The sequence below is a fragment of the Cricetulus griseus genome, chromosome 7, assembly GCF_003668045.3.
Source record: "Cricetulus griseus strain 17A/GY chromosome 7, alternate assembly CriGri-PICRH-1.0, whole genome shotgun sequence".
NCBI classification, from domain to species: domain Eukaryota; kingdom Metazoa; phylum Chordata; class Mammalia; order Rodentia; family Cricetidae; genus Cricetulus; species Cricetulus griseus.
Window position 1 is genome coordinate 48,606,920 of NC_048600.1, and position 18,847 is coordinate 48,625,766.

At 37.3% G+C, this 18,847-nt stretch overlaps 1 protein-coding gene across 4 annotated transcripts in view; it reads right to left on the reverse strand.

The window, feature by feature from the left end:
- Positions 1-18,847, reverse strand: part of LOC100762081 (ran-binding protein 17) — a 276,621-nt gene that overhangs the window by 204,863 nt on the left and 52,911 nt on the right. For all 4 annotated transcript variants that reach the window (XM_027425205.2, XM_027425204.2, XM_027425203.2 and 1 more), the window contains 2 exons: positions 16,050-16,155; positions 9,585-9,720 (listed from right to left, as the gene is read on the reverse strand). In XM_027425205.2, coding sequence (XP_027281006.1) covers positions 9,585-9,720; positions 16,050-16,155 — 242 coding nt within the window. The remainder of the gene's footprint in view (positions 1-9,584; positions 9,721-16,049; positions 16,156-18,847) is intronic.

The window sequence follows — 18,847 nt, forward strand, 5'->3', positions numbered from 1 at the left end:
AAAGTGTTGTAAAATTGCTATTTATTTTTTAATCAAAATGAAAATTCTATTTTTCCTAAAAGTTGTGTGTCAAACACAAACATAAATTTTACTAAAAATCAAGACATACAGAAGTAGCTGGAAACAACAGTTAATTTACTATTTCTATACCGGATTGCACACATGTCTAATAGTCTCTAAGTTACTATTATGCTTTTCTGCTTCATTAGTCAAGTGTTTTCCTATTCAGTTTAACGGTAACTGTTAGCAGCGTAAGGTAAGAGAGGGCTGACAACTGTAGGGAGAGAATGCCATCTGCTGCTCCACATGTGTACTCAACAGCAGGAAAAACACTGGACAACGAACCCTTTAGAAAGCCATGCACAGAAAAATATGACTCCTGTTTTTATTTCAGGCAATTTGAAAAGATATCAATGTCACTACTTTGTTAATGCAAATTCAAATTTATTCCAGAGACTTACAAGGATATAATACACTGATATCACTAGCTCATATTTACAAAAATAGTTTTACTCAAATACTGAGAAGCAAAGGTCCAAAAGAGAAGAATGTTTGCCTAGTTTAAAAGAGTTACTCCTTACTTATGAGCTCTGATAACCTGTCTATGAATGTGATCTATACATAAAGTGACCATATAATTTATCCTCCAAATGCTCTCAAATAACTTTTGAGAGCAGAAAATGAGGTTTATTAATAACGTTAATAAGTGTCAGAATGTAAAGCTTTGACAAACTTTGAGTGTATGGCACCACTCAACTTATAAACCAGTAAGTTGTCTTTCCTCCCTATGGAACCAGAACCTTCCCAGTGCCTTGACAACCTTCTAAAAAAGCAAAGTGAAGTTCTTCGTAGGTGGTGTAGCTCTCCAGCCCCATTCACTGAATGCCTCTCTCTTCCCATTTAATAGTCTTTGCCATTCTTATCAAAAACCAGAAGCTATACATGAACACCCACTTTACATATGCCTATTCCTGGACGTGTACCACATTGTCTTCATTAAAGCATGGCCTTTCTGGATTATTCTGGGTCCTTTGAATCTCATGAATACTAGGATATGCGTGTCAATTCCTGCAAACAAGGCAACTGAGATTTTGGTAAACAATGTTCAATGTGTGGATCAACTTATAGAATGTTCCATCATGCCAATATTAAGTTTTTCTTTCCCATTATAAAGGGTCCTTTAACATACTTCAACAGTATTCTTTAGTTTTCAGATTACAAACTTTATACTCTTTTTGTTACATATATATTATAGTTTTGATATTATCTTAAAATAGGATGTTTACTATTTTGGGGGTTTGTTTTGGAAGACTGAACAGCTTTTTTTCTTTCTTTTTGAGGTAGTGTTTTGTTTGGTGACACAGGCCAACCCAGAATTTGCTATGAAGTCCAAGCTGGCCTCAAATTTGTGACCCTACTGCCCCAGAGTCCTAAAGGCTGGAAATATAGGCATAAACCACATCATGCTGGGCTCAAATATTTTTTGAATTCTCTTTTGTATAGTTACTGATATTATTATATAATGCATACCTACTGGTGTAATTAGTTCCAATGGATCCTTATGAATTTTTTTTTAATATATAAGGACATGTTACTTACTAGCAGGGATAGTTTCATTTCTTCTATCTAGCCCACATGCCTTTTATTTCTATCTGTTTCTTAGTTTCCCTGGGCAGAATCTGCCTCACATTTAACAGCAGTCCAAATAGTAGCCATCATGGCCTTGTTCTTGACCTTATATAAGGAGTTGGATTCTTTTGCCTGATTTTTTTTAAAATTTTAGCATTTTTCCACATTCATATAGGAATATGAGCTTTACAAGATTGTTTTTTCAAAGTTGCTTTGGTTGTCCACTCACTATTTAGTAGAATTTGCTAGGGACCATGTGAGAGTCCATTGTTTGTAGGCAGCCTTTGCTTCCTTTTTTGTTTTTGTTGTTTGTTTGTTTTTGGTTTTCAAGACAGGGTTTCTCTGTAATGCTTTGAAGGTTGTCCTGGAACTTGCTCTGTAGACCAGGCTGGCCTTGAACCCACAGAGATCTTAACTCTGTCTCCAGAGTGCTGAGATTAAAGGCAAGTGCCACCAATGCCTAGTCAGCCTTTGCTTCCTAACACATCCTCATGAGCTGCTGTTACATGTCTCCTCAAAGTTCTGCATCTTAATGAGTCAACTTCAGGAATTTATTTTTAAGGAACTGGGACAAGCCACCCAAGTTTTCTAATTCATTTGCAACCAACTGTTTACAGTATTCCATTATAAACATTTCTTTAAGGTCAAATTAACACCAATTATTTCATTCTTCATTTCAGAGTTCTGACTCCCCTCCTTTCTTTCCCTCTTCCTTTTGCCAAACCATCTGAAAGTTTGTTAGTCCTAAAAACAACAATAGCTGCTGCTACTAAATGGGGCTTTGAATATTTTACTTTTTAAAAAATCTCCATTTCATTTATTTCTATCTTTGTCTTTATTACTTTCTTCGTTCAATTTAATTTCTTCTGGTCTTTTCTTTTTTCTTTTTTTTATTTGAATTAGGAACAAGATTGTTTTACATGCCAATTCCAGTTCCCTCCCCCCCCCCCCCCGTCCCCAACTAAAACCCTACCTATCACATACCCTTTCAGGTCTCTACGGAGGGTGAGGCCTTACATAGGGGGGGTCTTCAGAGTCTGTCATATCCTTTGGGATAGGGCCTAGGCCCACTCCCCTGTGTCTTGGCTCAGGGAGTATTTCTCTATGTGGAATGGGCTCCCAAAGTCCACACCTATGCTAGAGATAAGTACTGAACTACTACAGGATGCCCCATGGATTTCTGAAGTCTCCTCACTGACACCCACATTCTAGATCAGTCTGCTGGTTTCCCAGCTATCAGTCTGGGGACCAAGAGCTCCCCGTTGTTCAGGTCAACTATTTCTGTGGGTTTCACCGACCTAGTCTGGACCCCTTTGCTCATCACTTGTCCTTCTCTGCAACTGGATTCCAGTTCAGTGATTAGCTGTGGTTCTCTGCTTCTACTTCCACCAGCTGCTGGATGAAGGCTATAGGATGGCATATAAGTCAGTCACCAATCTCATTATCAGGGGAGGGCATTTGAGGTAGCCACTTCATTGTTGCTTAGATTGTTAGTTGGTGTCATCTTTGTAGATCTCCGGACATTTCCCTAGTGCCTGATTTCTCTTTAAACATAAAATGTCTCACTCTATTGGTATCTCTTATCTTATTTTCTTCTGTTCTTCCCCTGACTCAACCTTTCTGCTCTCTCATGTCCTCCTCACCCCTCCTCTTCTCCCCTTCTCATTCTCCTAGCTCCCTCTCTCTTCCCCCTATGTGCCCAATTTGCTCAGGAGATCTTGTCCCTTTCCCCTTCTTAAGGGGACCATGTATGTCTCTCTTAGAGACCTCCTTGTTACCTAGCTTCTCTGGTGGTGTGAATTGTGGGCTGGTAACCCTTTGCTCTATGTCTAAAAATAAAAAATGAGTGAGTACAAGACATGTTTGTCTTTTTGTGAATGGGTTACCTCACTCAGAATGGTTTCTTCTAGTTCCATCCATTTGCCTGCAAATTTCAAGATTCCATTATTTTTGTTTTTTGTTTTTGTTTTCTACTGAGTAGTACTCCATTGTGTAAATGTACCACATTTTCACTATCCATTCTTCAGTTGAGGGGCATCTAGGATGCTTCCAGGTTCTGGCTATTACAAATAGTGCTGCTAGGAACATCGTTGAACAGATGAGACTTCCAAGTTCCCAGTACCAGTCCTGCCTCCATCCACTGGACCAGGTAGTCTAGGAGTAGTTTCCAGTCCAGCTTCCACTGCCCTGCTCGGGGACAACTGTGGCCAGGGGATTGCTCAAGGGATTCGAATTCAGTGGAATCCAACACACCAAGAGACTGCCAAGGCCCCAGTACCAGTCTTGCCTCCATCCACCAGAATCTTCTAGTCTTTTCTAATGTGACAGGGCAGCTGATTTGAGATCTCTTTTCTTGTCTTTCCATGATATTGGAACTTAGCTCATATACCCTCAGGCTCCTCACCTCCAGGATTAGAGACCTTCATCACCATATCCAGCTCTTTTCTTTTCATTTACTTATTTTTAGAGACAGGGTCTCACTATGTGGCCTTGACTGACCTGGAACTGTTGTGTAGCTCAGGCTTATCTGGAAATCACAGCAATCTGTTTAGTTCTTTATGGCTCTGCCTCCCAATTACTGGGATTTAAAGGTGTGCTCCAAAATCTACAGCTCCAGATTTTTATTTATAGATATAAAATGGTCTTCATTACTACTTTAATTTTATTCTTATACATTTTGTTATGTCATATTTTCATTTTGCTTAATGTGAAAGTATTTTCAGATTTCTCTCTGATGGCCGAAACCATACAAGCAGGTCTTGAGTTTGATCCTCAGCAACGTAAACAAACAAATAAATAAATACCTTTGTGCTTACTGAACATTCTTTGCTTATTTCAGTCACTTCAAATGTATTAATTTTCTTAAAAAATGGTATAGTATCTCATGTGGGCACTTGAGAACAATGTCTATTCTGGTATTTAGGAGTAATAGTCTATAGATGTCTTCTGGATTACCTAGTTTATACTGGTATGCAAGTGAGTTATTTTATTCTATTATTGAATGTACAAACTATGTCCTTGATGTTGGATTCTCCAGTAGTCAGAAATATATGAAAGTTCATTGTTTATATTCTATTTGAAATTGTAAGTAGACATTTTATAATTATTTTACTTTCATGTACCCTCTTTCAATAAGAACTTACTGAAGGACTGGAGAGACAGTTTACTCAGTAAACTGTTGTTTGCCTCACAAACATGAGGACCTGACTCTGATCCCCAAGCAAGGTGTGCATTTATATGTAACCTTAGCACTGGAGAGGTAGAGCCAGGATAATACCTGGGCCTCTTCAGCCAGTCAATCTAGCCTAATAAGTGATTTCCGGGATAAGTGACAGACAGTCTCCAAAAGCAAAGTGGGTGGCAAATGAGAAATGATACCTGAGGACCTACAAGCTTGAATACACACATGGATATATACCTGTATATACATACCACTACCACCACCACCACCACCACCACCAAATGACAACAACAACAAAATTTACTAAAAAAAATAGATGATTCTAATTTCCTTCATTAACTTGGCCTTAATAGGCAGTAGGTATCTATTTGCAGTCACTTCATATTGAGTATAAAAAGGCAAGAAAAAAAAAAAAAACCAAGCCAGCAACATTTGCAGTACAAAACACGTCACAGAGTAAAATAAAGTGTCCAAAGAAGAAGTTGTAAAGTAGACAAAGTTTGACCATTGGAGAAACTTATTCTGTAAATAATAAGAACTACTAAAGAAATTTAAGCATGGGGGAAAATATGCTTCCCAAAGACAGGTAAATTGTGAAGTCTGCAAAAGGAATGATAAAACATACCTAACTTGCTCAGAGAGGAAAATAAATTGTTGTAATACTTATGAAGACAACTGCACAATCTAATAAAGCTAGAGACATATGCATTCCACAATCTAGCATTTACTTGTTATTTTTTTAAACTCCATTATGCACGCAAGAAAAGATAAGAACAAGGATGTTTACTACAAGATGTTTTACAGATTTGAAAAACTGGAAACAGTACACATTATCAACAGGAATAAATAAGTAGATAATGTCACAGTAATACACTGTACTATCATTCAAGTGCAATAATAAATCTGCATGTCTCATGGATAAATCTCGAAAACAGAACTTATCAAAGCAGGCAAGTTACTGTGGATCCCAATGGGAGACCACTTTCATATGAAGTTAATCACATTGTATTTTGTATACAAATACACAGAAAAGTGAACAAAGGATAGACTCACAGATGACAATAACACAAAATTTATGACAGTTGTTACTTTTGAGAAAATGTGATAAAAAAATAACAATGGAAATAACAGGGTCGTCAATGTTTACTTTAAAATATGTACCTATTTTATTTATTTGCTGAGAAAACAAAGCATTAAGACTTGACCAAGATGGATAATAGGCATGGAGAAGCTGACTACATTTTCTCTCATTTTCCATGAAGATTACATATAGTAGTAGTGTAGATAATGTAGCATATTGAGGAAAAAAACAGAAACAAGGGTGCAATTAAAATCCTTTTAAGATCAGTGAGAAGCAATGACTGCAGACAAAAGGAAAGAGGCAGGAGAAAAGGGTGGATAACAGATACATAGAAAATAAAACCAGCAAAATCAGGAGGCAGAACAGATACAAGAACTACAATGGAAACAAACAGTCTGGGCCCAGTGTTATTCTTCCTGAATATTAGAAAGCAAAAGAGGCTTTTACAGTAGAGGTCCTGTATGGAAGAACCTGGTTAATGTCCCAATGAACAGGCTCACTATAGGCTAGGCAAAGTCGATGGCAGCACAGACTATAGGCTAGGCAAAGTCGATGGCAGCACAGGCATGGGATAAGGCATCCAATCAAACACAGATGCAAAACACAGAAACACATTTATTCAAACATTCAAAGCCTCCGTTTTCTTGTTTATAAAATGAAAACTGCTAACAAAGGAACTATTTCTATACTAGTTATATGAGAATTAATTAGATAATCCTTGTCAGGCTCTGAACAAAGAATCTAAGGGAGGCTAACTGATCAATAATGACCAGCTTGATTTACAGCTTCTTTTTCACTCACATGACATGGTTCTTTTTTGGTTCATTTGTTTTGTATTGTTTTTTTTTGAGACAGGGTTTCTCTGTGTAACCTCCCTGGCTGTCCTGGAACTTGCTCTGTGGACCAGACTGGCCTCAAACTCACAGAGATCCTCCTGCCTCTCTGCCTCCTGGGTGCTGGGATTAAAAGCATGTGCCACCACCTCCTGGAACAGCACATAGTTCTAACACATGTATCATTTATAACTCTTTGGTGAATCCACCTTGGTATCTACACTATTTATTCTCAAAAACATTTTGGAAAACTGTCAAGCTCCAGACTGGAGAAATTGCTCAGTAGTTAAGACGGCGATATATGACATCTGATGTGATAAGTGGAACTTTTTAAAAACAAGGCACTATCTATCCATCCACTTTTCTGAGACAGAGTGGGGGAACCTGGAGCTGCCTGCCCATTTTGACCTGAATGGTCAGCAAGCTCCCAAGAACTACCTGTCTCTGTCTTAGAAGCTTACTACATTATTAGGGTTACAGGCTTATGTGGCCCTACTCAGCTCTTACAGAGGTGATGGGGATCAAAAATCAGGTCATTATGCTTGCTCATCAAGCATGTCTACCAGCTCTGTTCTGAATATTTCTGATCTACGATTGGTTGGATTCAGCTGCAAAAGGCAGGAAAATCGAGGACTGGTCACATATAGTACTTAGGAAATGTCATAAGCTCTGTTGCATTAGCAACACTGGTCTTTAGAGTGACAGTGCAAACAATTCTGAAAAGAACAAGCCGTAAACTGAGAACTCCACCCAGACCCATCAGCAGACAAGCCAGACACACTTCAATGAGGGAAGGTCTGCTTCACTTTGGCAGTAGTCAAGAGGAACTTAATGGTTTGAGTCGTCTCTCTAAGGCTTCCACATGAAACCTTGATTGACAGCTGATAGCCTTTTGAGAGATATTGGATCATACAGGCTTCTAACTTTACAATGGATTAATACATTATTAATTCATAGCTGAATACACTATTAGAAGTTAAGGTCTGGTTGGAAGAGTAGGTTTGGAAGTGGGGATTCTCTGAAAGGGACAGCTTGTGCTGGACTTTACCTAAAATGAGTAGCTCTACTGGGCCCCCTTGTTGCCAATGTTCCTCACCACAGACCCAAAAAAGTGGCTCAGTGTGAACAAACTGAAACCTCTGCACCTACAAGCCCAAATATTCTTGAAGTTGTTTTTCTCAGAAACTGACTAAATACTCTGATAAACAGATTAAAGTGAAGGCACCAAAAATAATAAATGAAAAGAAGCAGTGCTTCCTTTTACCAGTCTGATGGTATGTCAATATTTTCCTAATACGCAAACAAAATTAATCTTTCACTCACTTTTTTCATGAGGACTTTACATTAAAAGCTTATGTATACGTGTGTATGCATACACATATATACATATATGTGTAAGTTTTATATTTCAAACACAAACTTTAAAGAAAGCCCAAATCTCACCTTTCTAAAACTATTAGTCTCTTTTACATTTTTTCGCAAGCACTTTAAAGAGAATAACCAGAAAGTTTTCCCTCTCCACACTATATGTGTCTGACAGGATTTAAACCAAATAAACCTGATAGCAGTAATGTTTTATTAGTATCGACTGTTCCAAAACCAAAAGTAAATTTCTTTGGAGACATTACATGAGACAATTACCAAAATCTGCTTTACATTTGATCTTCAAGGAATACACCTAGACCTGAGATGGAATGTCCTGCATATATTTTATCTTAGTGACTACCTTAAACAGTTACTTTTTTTAAAAATGTCATTTGACAGTAGCTAAATTCCAATAAAATTTCTAAATGTAAATAAAATGCCATATACATTCAAGCAAGAAAACATCAAATTGCATCCTTCCTTAAAAGGTAAAGAAAATTTACCTGAAATGTTATCATAATTTGTCTGTCTGTCTTTCTCTGTCTCCTCCCCTCCCTTTCTCTCCCACGCCCAGTTCAGCAGGTTGAACCACGGTTTTATGTGTGCTAAGCAAGTGCTTTACCTCGTACTATGTTCCTAACTCCATGAAATAATCTTAGAGTCACATAATGTTTTACAACTACTAGATAATATTTTGTAGTATTTGCATATAACCTACACAGATCTTCCCTGATATTTTAAATATTCTCTAGATTATATGCAATATATACAAGTGTTACAGTAATTTCAACATGTTTTTAGGAAAGATTGACAAGGAAAACAGTCAAAACATGTTTAACACAAATGCAATGTTGTTTTCAGTGTACTTGGTTGAACCCGTGGATATAGAATTCACAAATATATAAGGACATGTATACTCCTCAGTATTCCCTTAGGACTCACACAAACACCCTCAATAATCTTTTATTATGTTTCTAAATCAATTTATTTAAAACTTGCTGATGCTGCCCTTTCAATTTTCACATTATAAGTCTCCCAACATTATGGGGATTTAGCTGCTGTCTGTTTAGTATATATCTAAATTCCCCTAGTCCACAAGATTTAGCATGTAAAACTGTCAAGGAATGACTGGAATATATAGGAAATGACTTAAATGTCAGACCCCCACTCACAAACCTCAGAACTATTAAAACAGCAAATCTTGTTTCTAACCTTGAAATATAAAAGATATTATCTATTAAAGTATTTTTTAATCCAAAGTATTTAATGACTGTCCACATAAAATACTCATTTAGGAAAAATATATGTGTAAAACAAATAAACTAATTTTGCATTGTGCTTTAATACCAATTCAACAGATGAGTTCAGCTATCAATTACATGTCTGAGGTAGGGAGTCACAAGATGTATCTACCACTCAACTCCTACCTGTTATGTGTACAGACCCATCTTCATCCCCAATAACACAATAAAGTTTTTTGATAGTAAAAACCTACCTTTGATGTTCTTTGAAGCTGATCACCAACATATGTTTTACGAAACTGATCCAAAAACCAGAGAATTGCAAGCTCTATTTTTTCATTGGTGCAGCGAGGCAATCTGGCATCCATTAAAGATATAAGCTGAAAAACGCTTTCCATGAAGAAGAAGAAAAAAAAAGCTTTAATACAAATTCTCAAAGAAACAATATTGAGGTATTTACTACAAACGTATAGTCACTCTAAAAAGTGAAAAAATACAAAAGCATGTCCAAAAAATGCTATTTAAATCATCTGAAATCCTACCTCTGTAAGAAACAACTGGTCTAGATCCTCCTAGTGTTTAGCTATTAATATAAACTTCCTACAGGTGAGCATATCCACTAAAGGTTATATACAGATATATGACATATGAATATATATACAGACATAAAAATAAATATTCTTGTACTTTTAGTAAAAGGATATAAAATGTATAGTTATGTTCTTTACTTTGTATTTCTAAATAATTCAAAATCATGACTCAATTCTTTAAAATTAAGAATCAGGTCTGTGAAGTTACATTCAGTAACTATTACTGAATCATTAAAATTTTACCTAGAACATATGAAAATATTGACAAATTTTTTTTAAGAAAATCAAGCTGTGGGACTGGAGAGATGGCTCAGAGGTTAAGAGCACTGACTGCTCTTCCAGAGGACCTGAGTTCAATTCCCAGCAACCATCTGTAATGAGATCTGGTGCCCTCTTCTGGTGTGCAGGTGTACATGCAAGCAGAAGATTGTACACATAATGAATAAACAAATATTTTTAAAAGAAGAAAAAGAAAATCAAGCTTTGTGTGCATAAGATGTGGTAATGGAGATTGAACCTAGGTCCTTGTACATACCAGACAAGCATTCCACAATTTATACCCTCTTTATTTGCTTCTCATTTTGAAACACAGTCATTAAGTTGCACAAACTGGTCTGAATTCAATCTGTAGGCTAAGTAGGCCTCCTTTTTGAGTAGCTGGGACTATAGAATTGCACTATCAGGCTCATTTCAACCATTTTCAATACCAAACTATTATTAACTATTATTAGTTGTCACAAAAATGATAAATTTTCAACTGATTATTATTTAAAAATATTATCAGTAAATTATAAGTGAATGGAAGATTAGGGCAAATTTCTTAACTCTTATTTCTATATAGTATATAATTCTCAGCCTTGCATTTTCAATGAAGACATCCTTGAACATTACATATTTTTATGAAAATTTCCTAGTGGAAGATAGTTAAGTAGCTTGCAGTAACACATTCAATACATCTTGTCAGTGGAGGAGGGAGTAATACTTGGTTTGGTGTGGTTGAAGCAGGGTTCCCCTGTATAGCCTAAGCTGTACTCATAGCAATCTTACTTCAGCCTCACAAGTGTAAGGACTATAAATGATTACCACCAAGCCCAGACTAGTAAACTATGATTTTTTTTTAATGAGATGAAATGATTGAGGCCTTGCCTAGCCCTGATCCATCTTGTTCATTTTATGTATGCAACATAATTGGTTATGTAAAAACACATTACATATGTGTGTATATATATGTAGATATATACATATATATCTACACAAAGATACATGTAATATTCATCCCCATATTCAACTTACAGTCCTACATTTTAAATTAATTTTAATAAAATGTATGGAAGAATTCAAGTTCAAATAACTTCATTAAGTAACTTATTTCATTAAATAAATTTTTGGTTGTTTGCTTTATTGAGATAGGGTCTTACTCTGTAGCCCTGGCTGGCCTGGAACTCATTATATAGAATGGTCTGGAACTCACAGAGATTCACCTGTCTCTGCCTTAAGTGCTGGGATTAAAGGTATACACTATCACACCAGGCCTTCATTAAAAATTTACATCCAGGTTATAAACACATAGTTCCAAATACAAAGAAATGGATTTTGGATTCCTTGGAAACCTAATTTAATGAGTATTTATTAAAACAACAAAAACTATGTCAAATATGTATTAGGTATTTAGAATACAAAAATAAGAAAGATATAACCCCATTCTACAGAAATTCACAAATAATACAATTAACACATAGAATAATGAATGCCAAGTTGTATAAGAAATTAACAAGGATTCCTAGTATCCTGGAATATAATAGTGTAAGGAGAAAATATAAAAAGGGGACATAGACATTTAGAAAGAAAACAAAAAAATTTGCCAGTTTCAATGAAATCTTGAAATTCGAAGGCAAATGGATGGAACTGTAAGAAACCATCCTGAGTGAGGTAACCTAGTCACAGAAAGACAAGCATGGTATGTACTCACTCACATATGGATATTAGACATAGAGCAAAGGATTACCAGTCTACAAGCCACACCTCCAGAGAAACTAGGAAACAAGGAGGACCCTAAAAGAAAAATACATGGTCACCTGAAGAAGGGGAAAGGGACAAGAACTCCTGAGCAAACTGGGAGCACTGGGGGGGCGATAGGAAAAAGAGAAGGGGAGAAGAGGAGGGGGGAGGAGAACAAGAGGGATCAGGAAGACTGAGACAGGGGAAGAATAGAGGAGAGCAAGAAAAGAGATACCCTAATAGAGGAAATCAGTATAGGTTTAAATCTGGCACTAGGGAAATGTTCAGAGATCCACAAACATGACCCCAACTAAGAATCTAGGCAGTAGTGGCTGCCTTTGATGCCCTTCCCCTATAATGAGATTGATAACTACCTTAATTGCCATACTAGAGCCTTCATCTCGTAGCTGATGGAAGCAGAAGCAGACACCCACAGCAAAGCACTGAGCAATACTCATGGAATCCAGTTGTAGAGAGGGAGGAGGGATGGTCAAAGCAGTCAAGACGGTGCTGGAGAAACCTATAGAACCAGCTGACCTGACCTAGTGAGAGCATACAGATCCCAGTAGTAAAGCTGGAGAACCAGCATTGGACTGAACCTAGCCCTCTGAATGTGGGTGCCAGTTAGGAGGCCTGGGCAGTCTCTGGGACCTCTAACAGTGGAAGCAGTATTTATCCCTAGTACACAAATGGACTTTGGGAGCCCATTCCCTATAGAGGGATACTACAGGCCGGATACACCATAGAGGGATACACGGAGGAGGGGCCTAGGTCCTCCCCCAAATGATGTGCCGGACTGTGATGATTCCCCCATGGAAGGCCTCACCGTGCTTGGGGTGCGGGTGGGGAGGGGGGTTGGTAGGGAGCATGGGAGGATGGGAGGGAGAGGGAACAGGAAGGGGACTGATATATAAAAATGACTGTTTCTAAATAAAATAAAAAATTTGCTAGTTTAAGAATTTTCAAATGGAGGCTGGAGAGATGGCTCAGTAACTAACTTATCTTCCAGAGGAGCTAGGTTCAATTTTTAGCATCCACATGGCCTGTAAGTCCCAGAAAAATAAACCAGCCACCTTCTGGTCTCTCCACAGGCACCAGACATGAACATGATGCATAGACATATGTGTAGGCAAAACACCCATATGCAAAATAAAAGTTTAAAAAATTTTTAAAAATGTTCAATATAGGCATGCAACAATCATTGGCAAGAGACAAACATAAAAAGAAAGGTAAGAGTCAGGAATGGTGGCACATGCCTTTAATCCCAGCACTTGGGAGGCAGAGGAAGGCAGATCTTTGTGAGTTCAAGGTCAGCCTGGTCTAGAGTTACATAGAGAAACCCTGAAAGAAGGGAGAGAGGGAATAGGGGAGGGAAGGGGAGAGATGGAGGAAGAGGCTGGTAGGCACGCAGCCACTTGCCAAATCAGGTTAGGTAGAGTCTGGTAAGTCATGTTGATAAAAACAACAAAAATACATCCAAAAACAAAACAAAACAAAAAAACCCAAAGCATGAAATGAACAGGGGTCACCTTTATTTTGAGGAGAGAACTGTCAGCAAAAGGAGTGTAAAAATGCAGAGCAGTAAAGCCTTTAGCTTGGAGGACTATAGTCAAAGGAAATTATCAGCAGCAACACTTGCCAATAATTGCAAATGGGCAAAGGATAGCCGACAATGATGGTCAATTTACTGATAAAAGATATTGTGTACATTTGTGGCTTAATGCCAATGCCAGAAGACATGCCTGCAATTCCAGTGAACTCTCAGCATTGCTCACAGTTTCTCGTTTCAGTAATTCTTTTCTTCTACCTTTCAAAGCTCTACAAAATTGTTTCATGAGAATTTTTCACCCTGTTATGTATCTACAATTCAATAACTAGAATTAAATTCCTGTCTTCTACCTTCTTTAGCCCTAAGTCTTCATATATCTAATCTCCGACCACTCAGTTGCCCAGTGAGTTAGAGACAATCCTACACTATCTTGGGTTGCCAAATATAAGAAGACATCAATGAACAAAAGTGTTACATTTACTCCTCCCATTACTTTAGTACAATGCACAAACCAAGTAGAGGGAGTAAGATTTCCAAGGAAAGCTAAAGTAGGATACGGACTATTTGGATAGGGTAGTCAGAGTTGAAGAGTAGATATCCAAATTCCTACTATATAGAGACAATGGTGTTCTGCTTCCAATTATGGGAACTTCTGCAAATTAAGTATCATTTTGCAATTGTAGTATCTTTGTTGTTCACAAGCAAGATGCAAATCTTAGCATATACCCACTTTATCCTCTACTTCTCTTGAAGCCCCAGAAAGCCCCCAAAATTCACATAATTCCTAAAGTTACAACTCCACACCAGGGAAACAAAAGTCAAAACTCATTGTATCCTCAGGCAACTCAACAAGGTCAGATCAACAGAAAGCTCTGATTTCTCCAGCTCCCCATTTAGCACACTGAGGAGTCGAGAGAAGTTCAAGACCCCAGGTATAGACTTCAACCAAGAAGAAACAGGACATGGAGAGAAGACAACAGACATGTTGCTTGTCCTTAGTAAACCCTACCACAATTGTGAGGAAGACTGGTTGCATGAGCCTAGGGGAAATTCCTATGAAGTTCCTCAGTAATACGCAACTGTATGTTGGTTCTCATTATGCCTGGCAGTGTTCTATAGTCATTGAGAACACTGGAAATACAGGGTTAGCCACATACTTACTACAGGGCAATGACAGGCAGATCCCAGAAGCTTGTGGATCAGCTAGCATAAGATTCAAATGAGCTAATTGTTCTAATGCTTAGAACAGTGCCTGGTAAACATTGATGTATTACACACACATACCTGTTTAAATTAAACACAATTTGTGAACATTTAATTTAAAAATTAAGTAACTTAGACTGTACCATAATTTAAAGTTGATTTTAAAATTTTATGTTGCTTTTCAATTTTTATTATAAATTGCCTTCAAATAAACAATGGTCTTTATAGATTGAAAGAATTTCATTATAGTTAATTTCTTGAAGTTGAATAGATCATCAATATGTCTATAGAGCATTTTAAAGATTCCTTATAAGCACTACACTTGTTCAGTGTCCTTAATCTGAAAACCTAAAATCCACACTGCTTTAAAATCTGAAACTGAATTCCAACACAACTAGCAAATGTTTTATAATCTAGAAACCCCTGAAATCTGAAATACTTAGTATCTCAAATACTTGATATGATACTCAAATATACCAATTTATCTTCCAAACCCAAAGCCTGTGGATGTCACCATCTCTCATTTGAATCTTTTTTGTTGTTGTTTTATTTTTTGGCTTTTTGTTTTTATTTGTTTTTGGTTTGTTTTTTTTTTTCTTTTTTTTTTTTTTTTTTCATTTTTCGAGACAGGGTTTCTCTGTGGACTTGGAGGCTGTCCTGGAATTCACTCTGTAGACCAGGCTGGTCTTGAACTCACAGAGATCTGCCTGCCTCTGCCTCATTTGAATCTTTTAACAGCTCCAAATTAGATAATATTCCCATTTTTCTTGTTACAAAACAATACTCAAAGGGTCTTTATGAAACTGATAATAGTACTCTGAAAATTCATGTATTATTTTCATTAGAATTTTAAGCATTCACCAAAACAAAACAGGAAATATGATATTTGATCAAGATCTGTGGAAGAGCAGGCTGTTCACATTATTCACAGGAACTTCCCTCAGTTTAGCAAAGTGTTAAGAATAATCCAATAAAGCAGGGCATTGGTGGTGCACACCTTCAATCCCAGCACATAGGAGGCAGAGGCAGGCAGATCTCTGTGAGTTCGAGCCCAGCCTGGTCTACAGAGCGAGTTCCAGGACAGCCTCTGAGGCAACACAGAGAAAATCTGTCTCAAAAAAACAAAATAAATAAATAAATAAATAAACAAACATCATCCAATAGCTTATTAAGGCTATGATCAGGAGCACTAGGGGGTAAAAATCAAGTAAATTTGAGCCTATTTATTGAAGAATCAAAATAATCTCTGTGCACTGATTTTCTTACAAGTAAAAAGGGAACTAATACCCAGAGACCAAGGGCATCATTTTATACTAGGCCATGTAAAGCTAATTCAAAGGCGAAATTTCTTAACTGTGTAGTAAATAACTGTTACTCACCGGCAAGATAATTCTCCATCCATAGCATCATGTTCATCTGTGCTGGTGTATGTTAATCTCCCTCCCACAACGGTGCCAACTAAGTATATCAGCCATGCAAGGCGTCCTTACAACAAGAAAGAAGAAAGGTGACAAGTGTTTGTATAGATAAGCTTATTTTCCAGAAAAATTCCTAACTGAGCAAAATCATATATTCTTTTAAATAAATAATTAACTATTATGAAGTCAGTTTTCAACACACAGTAGAACATTGGGTTTCATGTTTACTAGCAGGTCTTCCCATAAGGAAAAAAGTATATATATGAATCCCAGTTCTACCAATCTGTTTCAATTTTATGAGTTACTTACCATTAGGTTTTCATTTGCAAATGGAGAAAAGTAAGATGTGATTAAAGTTAAACTTAATAGATCTGGTCATGGTGATACACACCTTTAAAACCAGCAGTAGGGAGGCAAAGGCAGGTGGATTTTTGAGTTGAGACCAGCCTGGTCTACAGGGTAGCAGTTACAGAGACTCAGTCTCAAAAAACAAACAAAAAGGAAATTAAGCTTGATAATAAGACCCTAAATGTATTGTATGACCAGTCCTGTTCTCCAGCCAAAAGCACGCTAATTGTGGTCACAGTGGTACATGGTGGTAATTGAGCACTGAGGAGAGGTGGGGTGCTAGAACAAGAGGACAGCAGGGTGTCCATGAATTGCAGGCTAGCCTGGGCTGTACATTGACATTTTGCTCACTCCCTCCCACAGCCCCCCACCCCACCCCCAGCAAAAAAAAAAAGTATTATTGTGGGCTGGATATGATAGTATACACAGGACTTGAAAGTGTGAGGCATAAGGACAGTAAATTTGAGCTTACTCCACAGGAATTTCTAGGTCACTCTGGGGCACATGTGAAGACTACACACAACAACAAATCCTCTTATCACCAATGACAACCTCTGTTCTGAATGGTCAATTTTATGATGGTGTCTGTCTACCCATTTTCATTTGAAACTATTTTGCTTGTCACACTACAGATAGTGAATTTATTCTTTTTAGGTTTTTAAAAATATTTTAAAATCCAGATTTTTTTTTCTGTCACTAGTTGTTTTATTTTTTTCAAAATTTTTTATTTGTATTAGAAACAGGATTGATTTACATGACAATCCCAGTTCCCTTCTCCCACCCGTCCTCCCCTACCACCATCCCCCCAACTAAAACCCTATCTATCACATATCCTTTCTGCTCCCCCTGGATGTTGAGGCTTTCCATAGGTAAAATCCAGATTTTTTTTTTTATGTACTTCACCGATTATTGGGTTGTCGAAATAGCTAAAAACATCAAAGATTACACAGATTTAAGTAATGGAACAAAGAGCTAGGGAGTTAACTTAGTGAGATGTCTGCTTCATAAGCACCCGAGTTTGGTCTTCAGAACCCACATAAAATAAAATGGGTGTGGTGGCACCCACTTAAAAGCCAAGCACCAGGAAGCAGAGACAGGCAGACTGCTGGGGCTCCCTGTCCAGTCAGCAGTCTAGCCTATGTGTTAAGTTGCTGGCTGGTTAGTGAGAGAGCCTGACTCAAAAAACAGCAAACAGCACAGAAGGAAAAGCATTTGAGGTTGGACTATGGTTTCCACATAAATATACACATGTGCATACACACAAATGAACACATGATCAACACACACACACACCACACACACACACACACACACACACACACACACACACACACACACACACAGCAACCCACCAGAGTGGAAATATCTATAGTTTTCACAAATTTTATTTTAGAAAAGCCAAAATTAATAACTTTAGGAATGAAATTATTAGATAAATGATTTTTAGGGAGTATTATGTTATGTCTCTGGATTTACCAGTACTAGTACTAGATTCTCTAAAAACTTTTGAGATCTGTAGGAATATTTAACAACACAAAAATGTCATTCCACAAAGAAATCTTGTGTCATTTTTGAAAGCTGAGTTTTCAAAGATAAGGCACCCACAACTGGGTGGTGTCTCACAACTCTCTGTAACTCTAGCTCCAGAGGATGCAATGCCCACTTCTGATCTCTGTAGGCACCAGGCATGCACATGGTGCAAATATTTGTATGTAAGCAAAATACTCACATACATAAAAGTAAGCAGATCTTTAAATAAACAAGGGTATTCCTGTGACCTCTGTGTTTGCCTAAATTTGTTGAATAGTTAAGAAAAGTCCTGTGCTTGTTAAAGGACTTGGTAGGACAAATACATTTTCAACAAAATCTTTCCTGCAGATGTTAACATTCATGATTATACTGCAGTAATCAACAAACTAGTGCCTTGGAAGAGCAGGGGATCCTCAACCTGCTTCAATAACAAACATCCTATAAATAAATTCATTTTAGCAAATATGCACTCTTTTGTCTATCACAAAAACTTGAACAAACCAGAAACTGTTAATTTTGTGGCATATCCGTTAACAACAGGAAAGAGTTAAAGATGAAGAACTAATATGATCAAGGAATACATCACAAAACAAGACAAGTTCCACAGCGTGTATGAAGAAAGATACCAGCACAAAGCCCATGGAAGAATTTGGGTTCATGTCTGTGCTTCCAAAGTGTTTCCAGATCAACAGAAAGTCTACACTATATATAGCTCCCCTGAAAAGCATGCTAACAGTTAGTGTGGCTTTTTCTACCAAGCTTCTTGAATCTTGCAACTTGAATATGGAGTAAGTATTCATGATCCTCATATCTCCTTCTAGGATACTCTTTTTATCATAAAAATACTCATCCTTACATCTAACATCAACAAATTATGAATA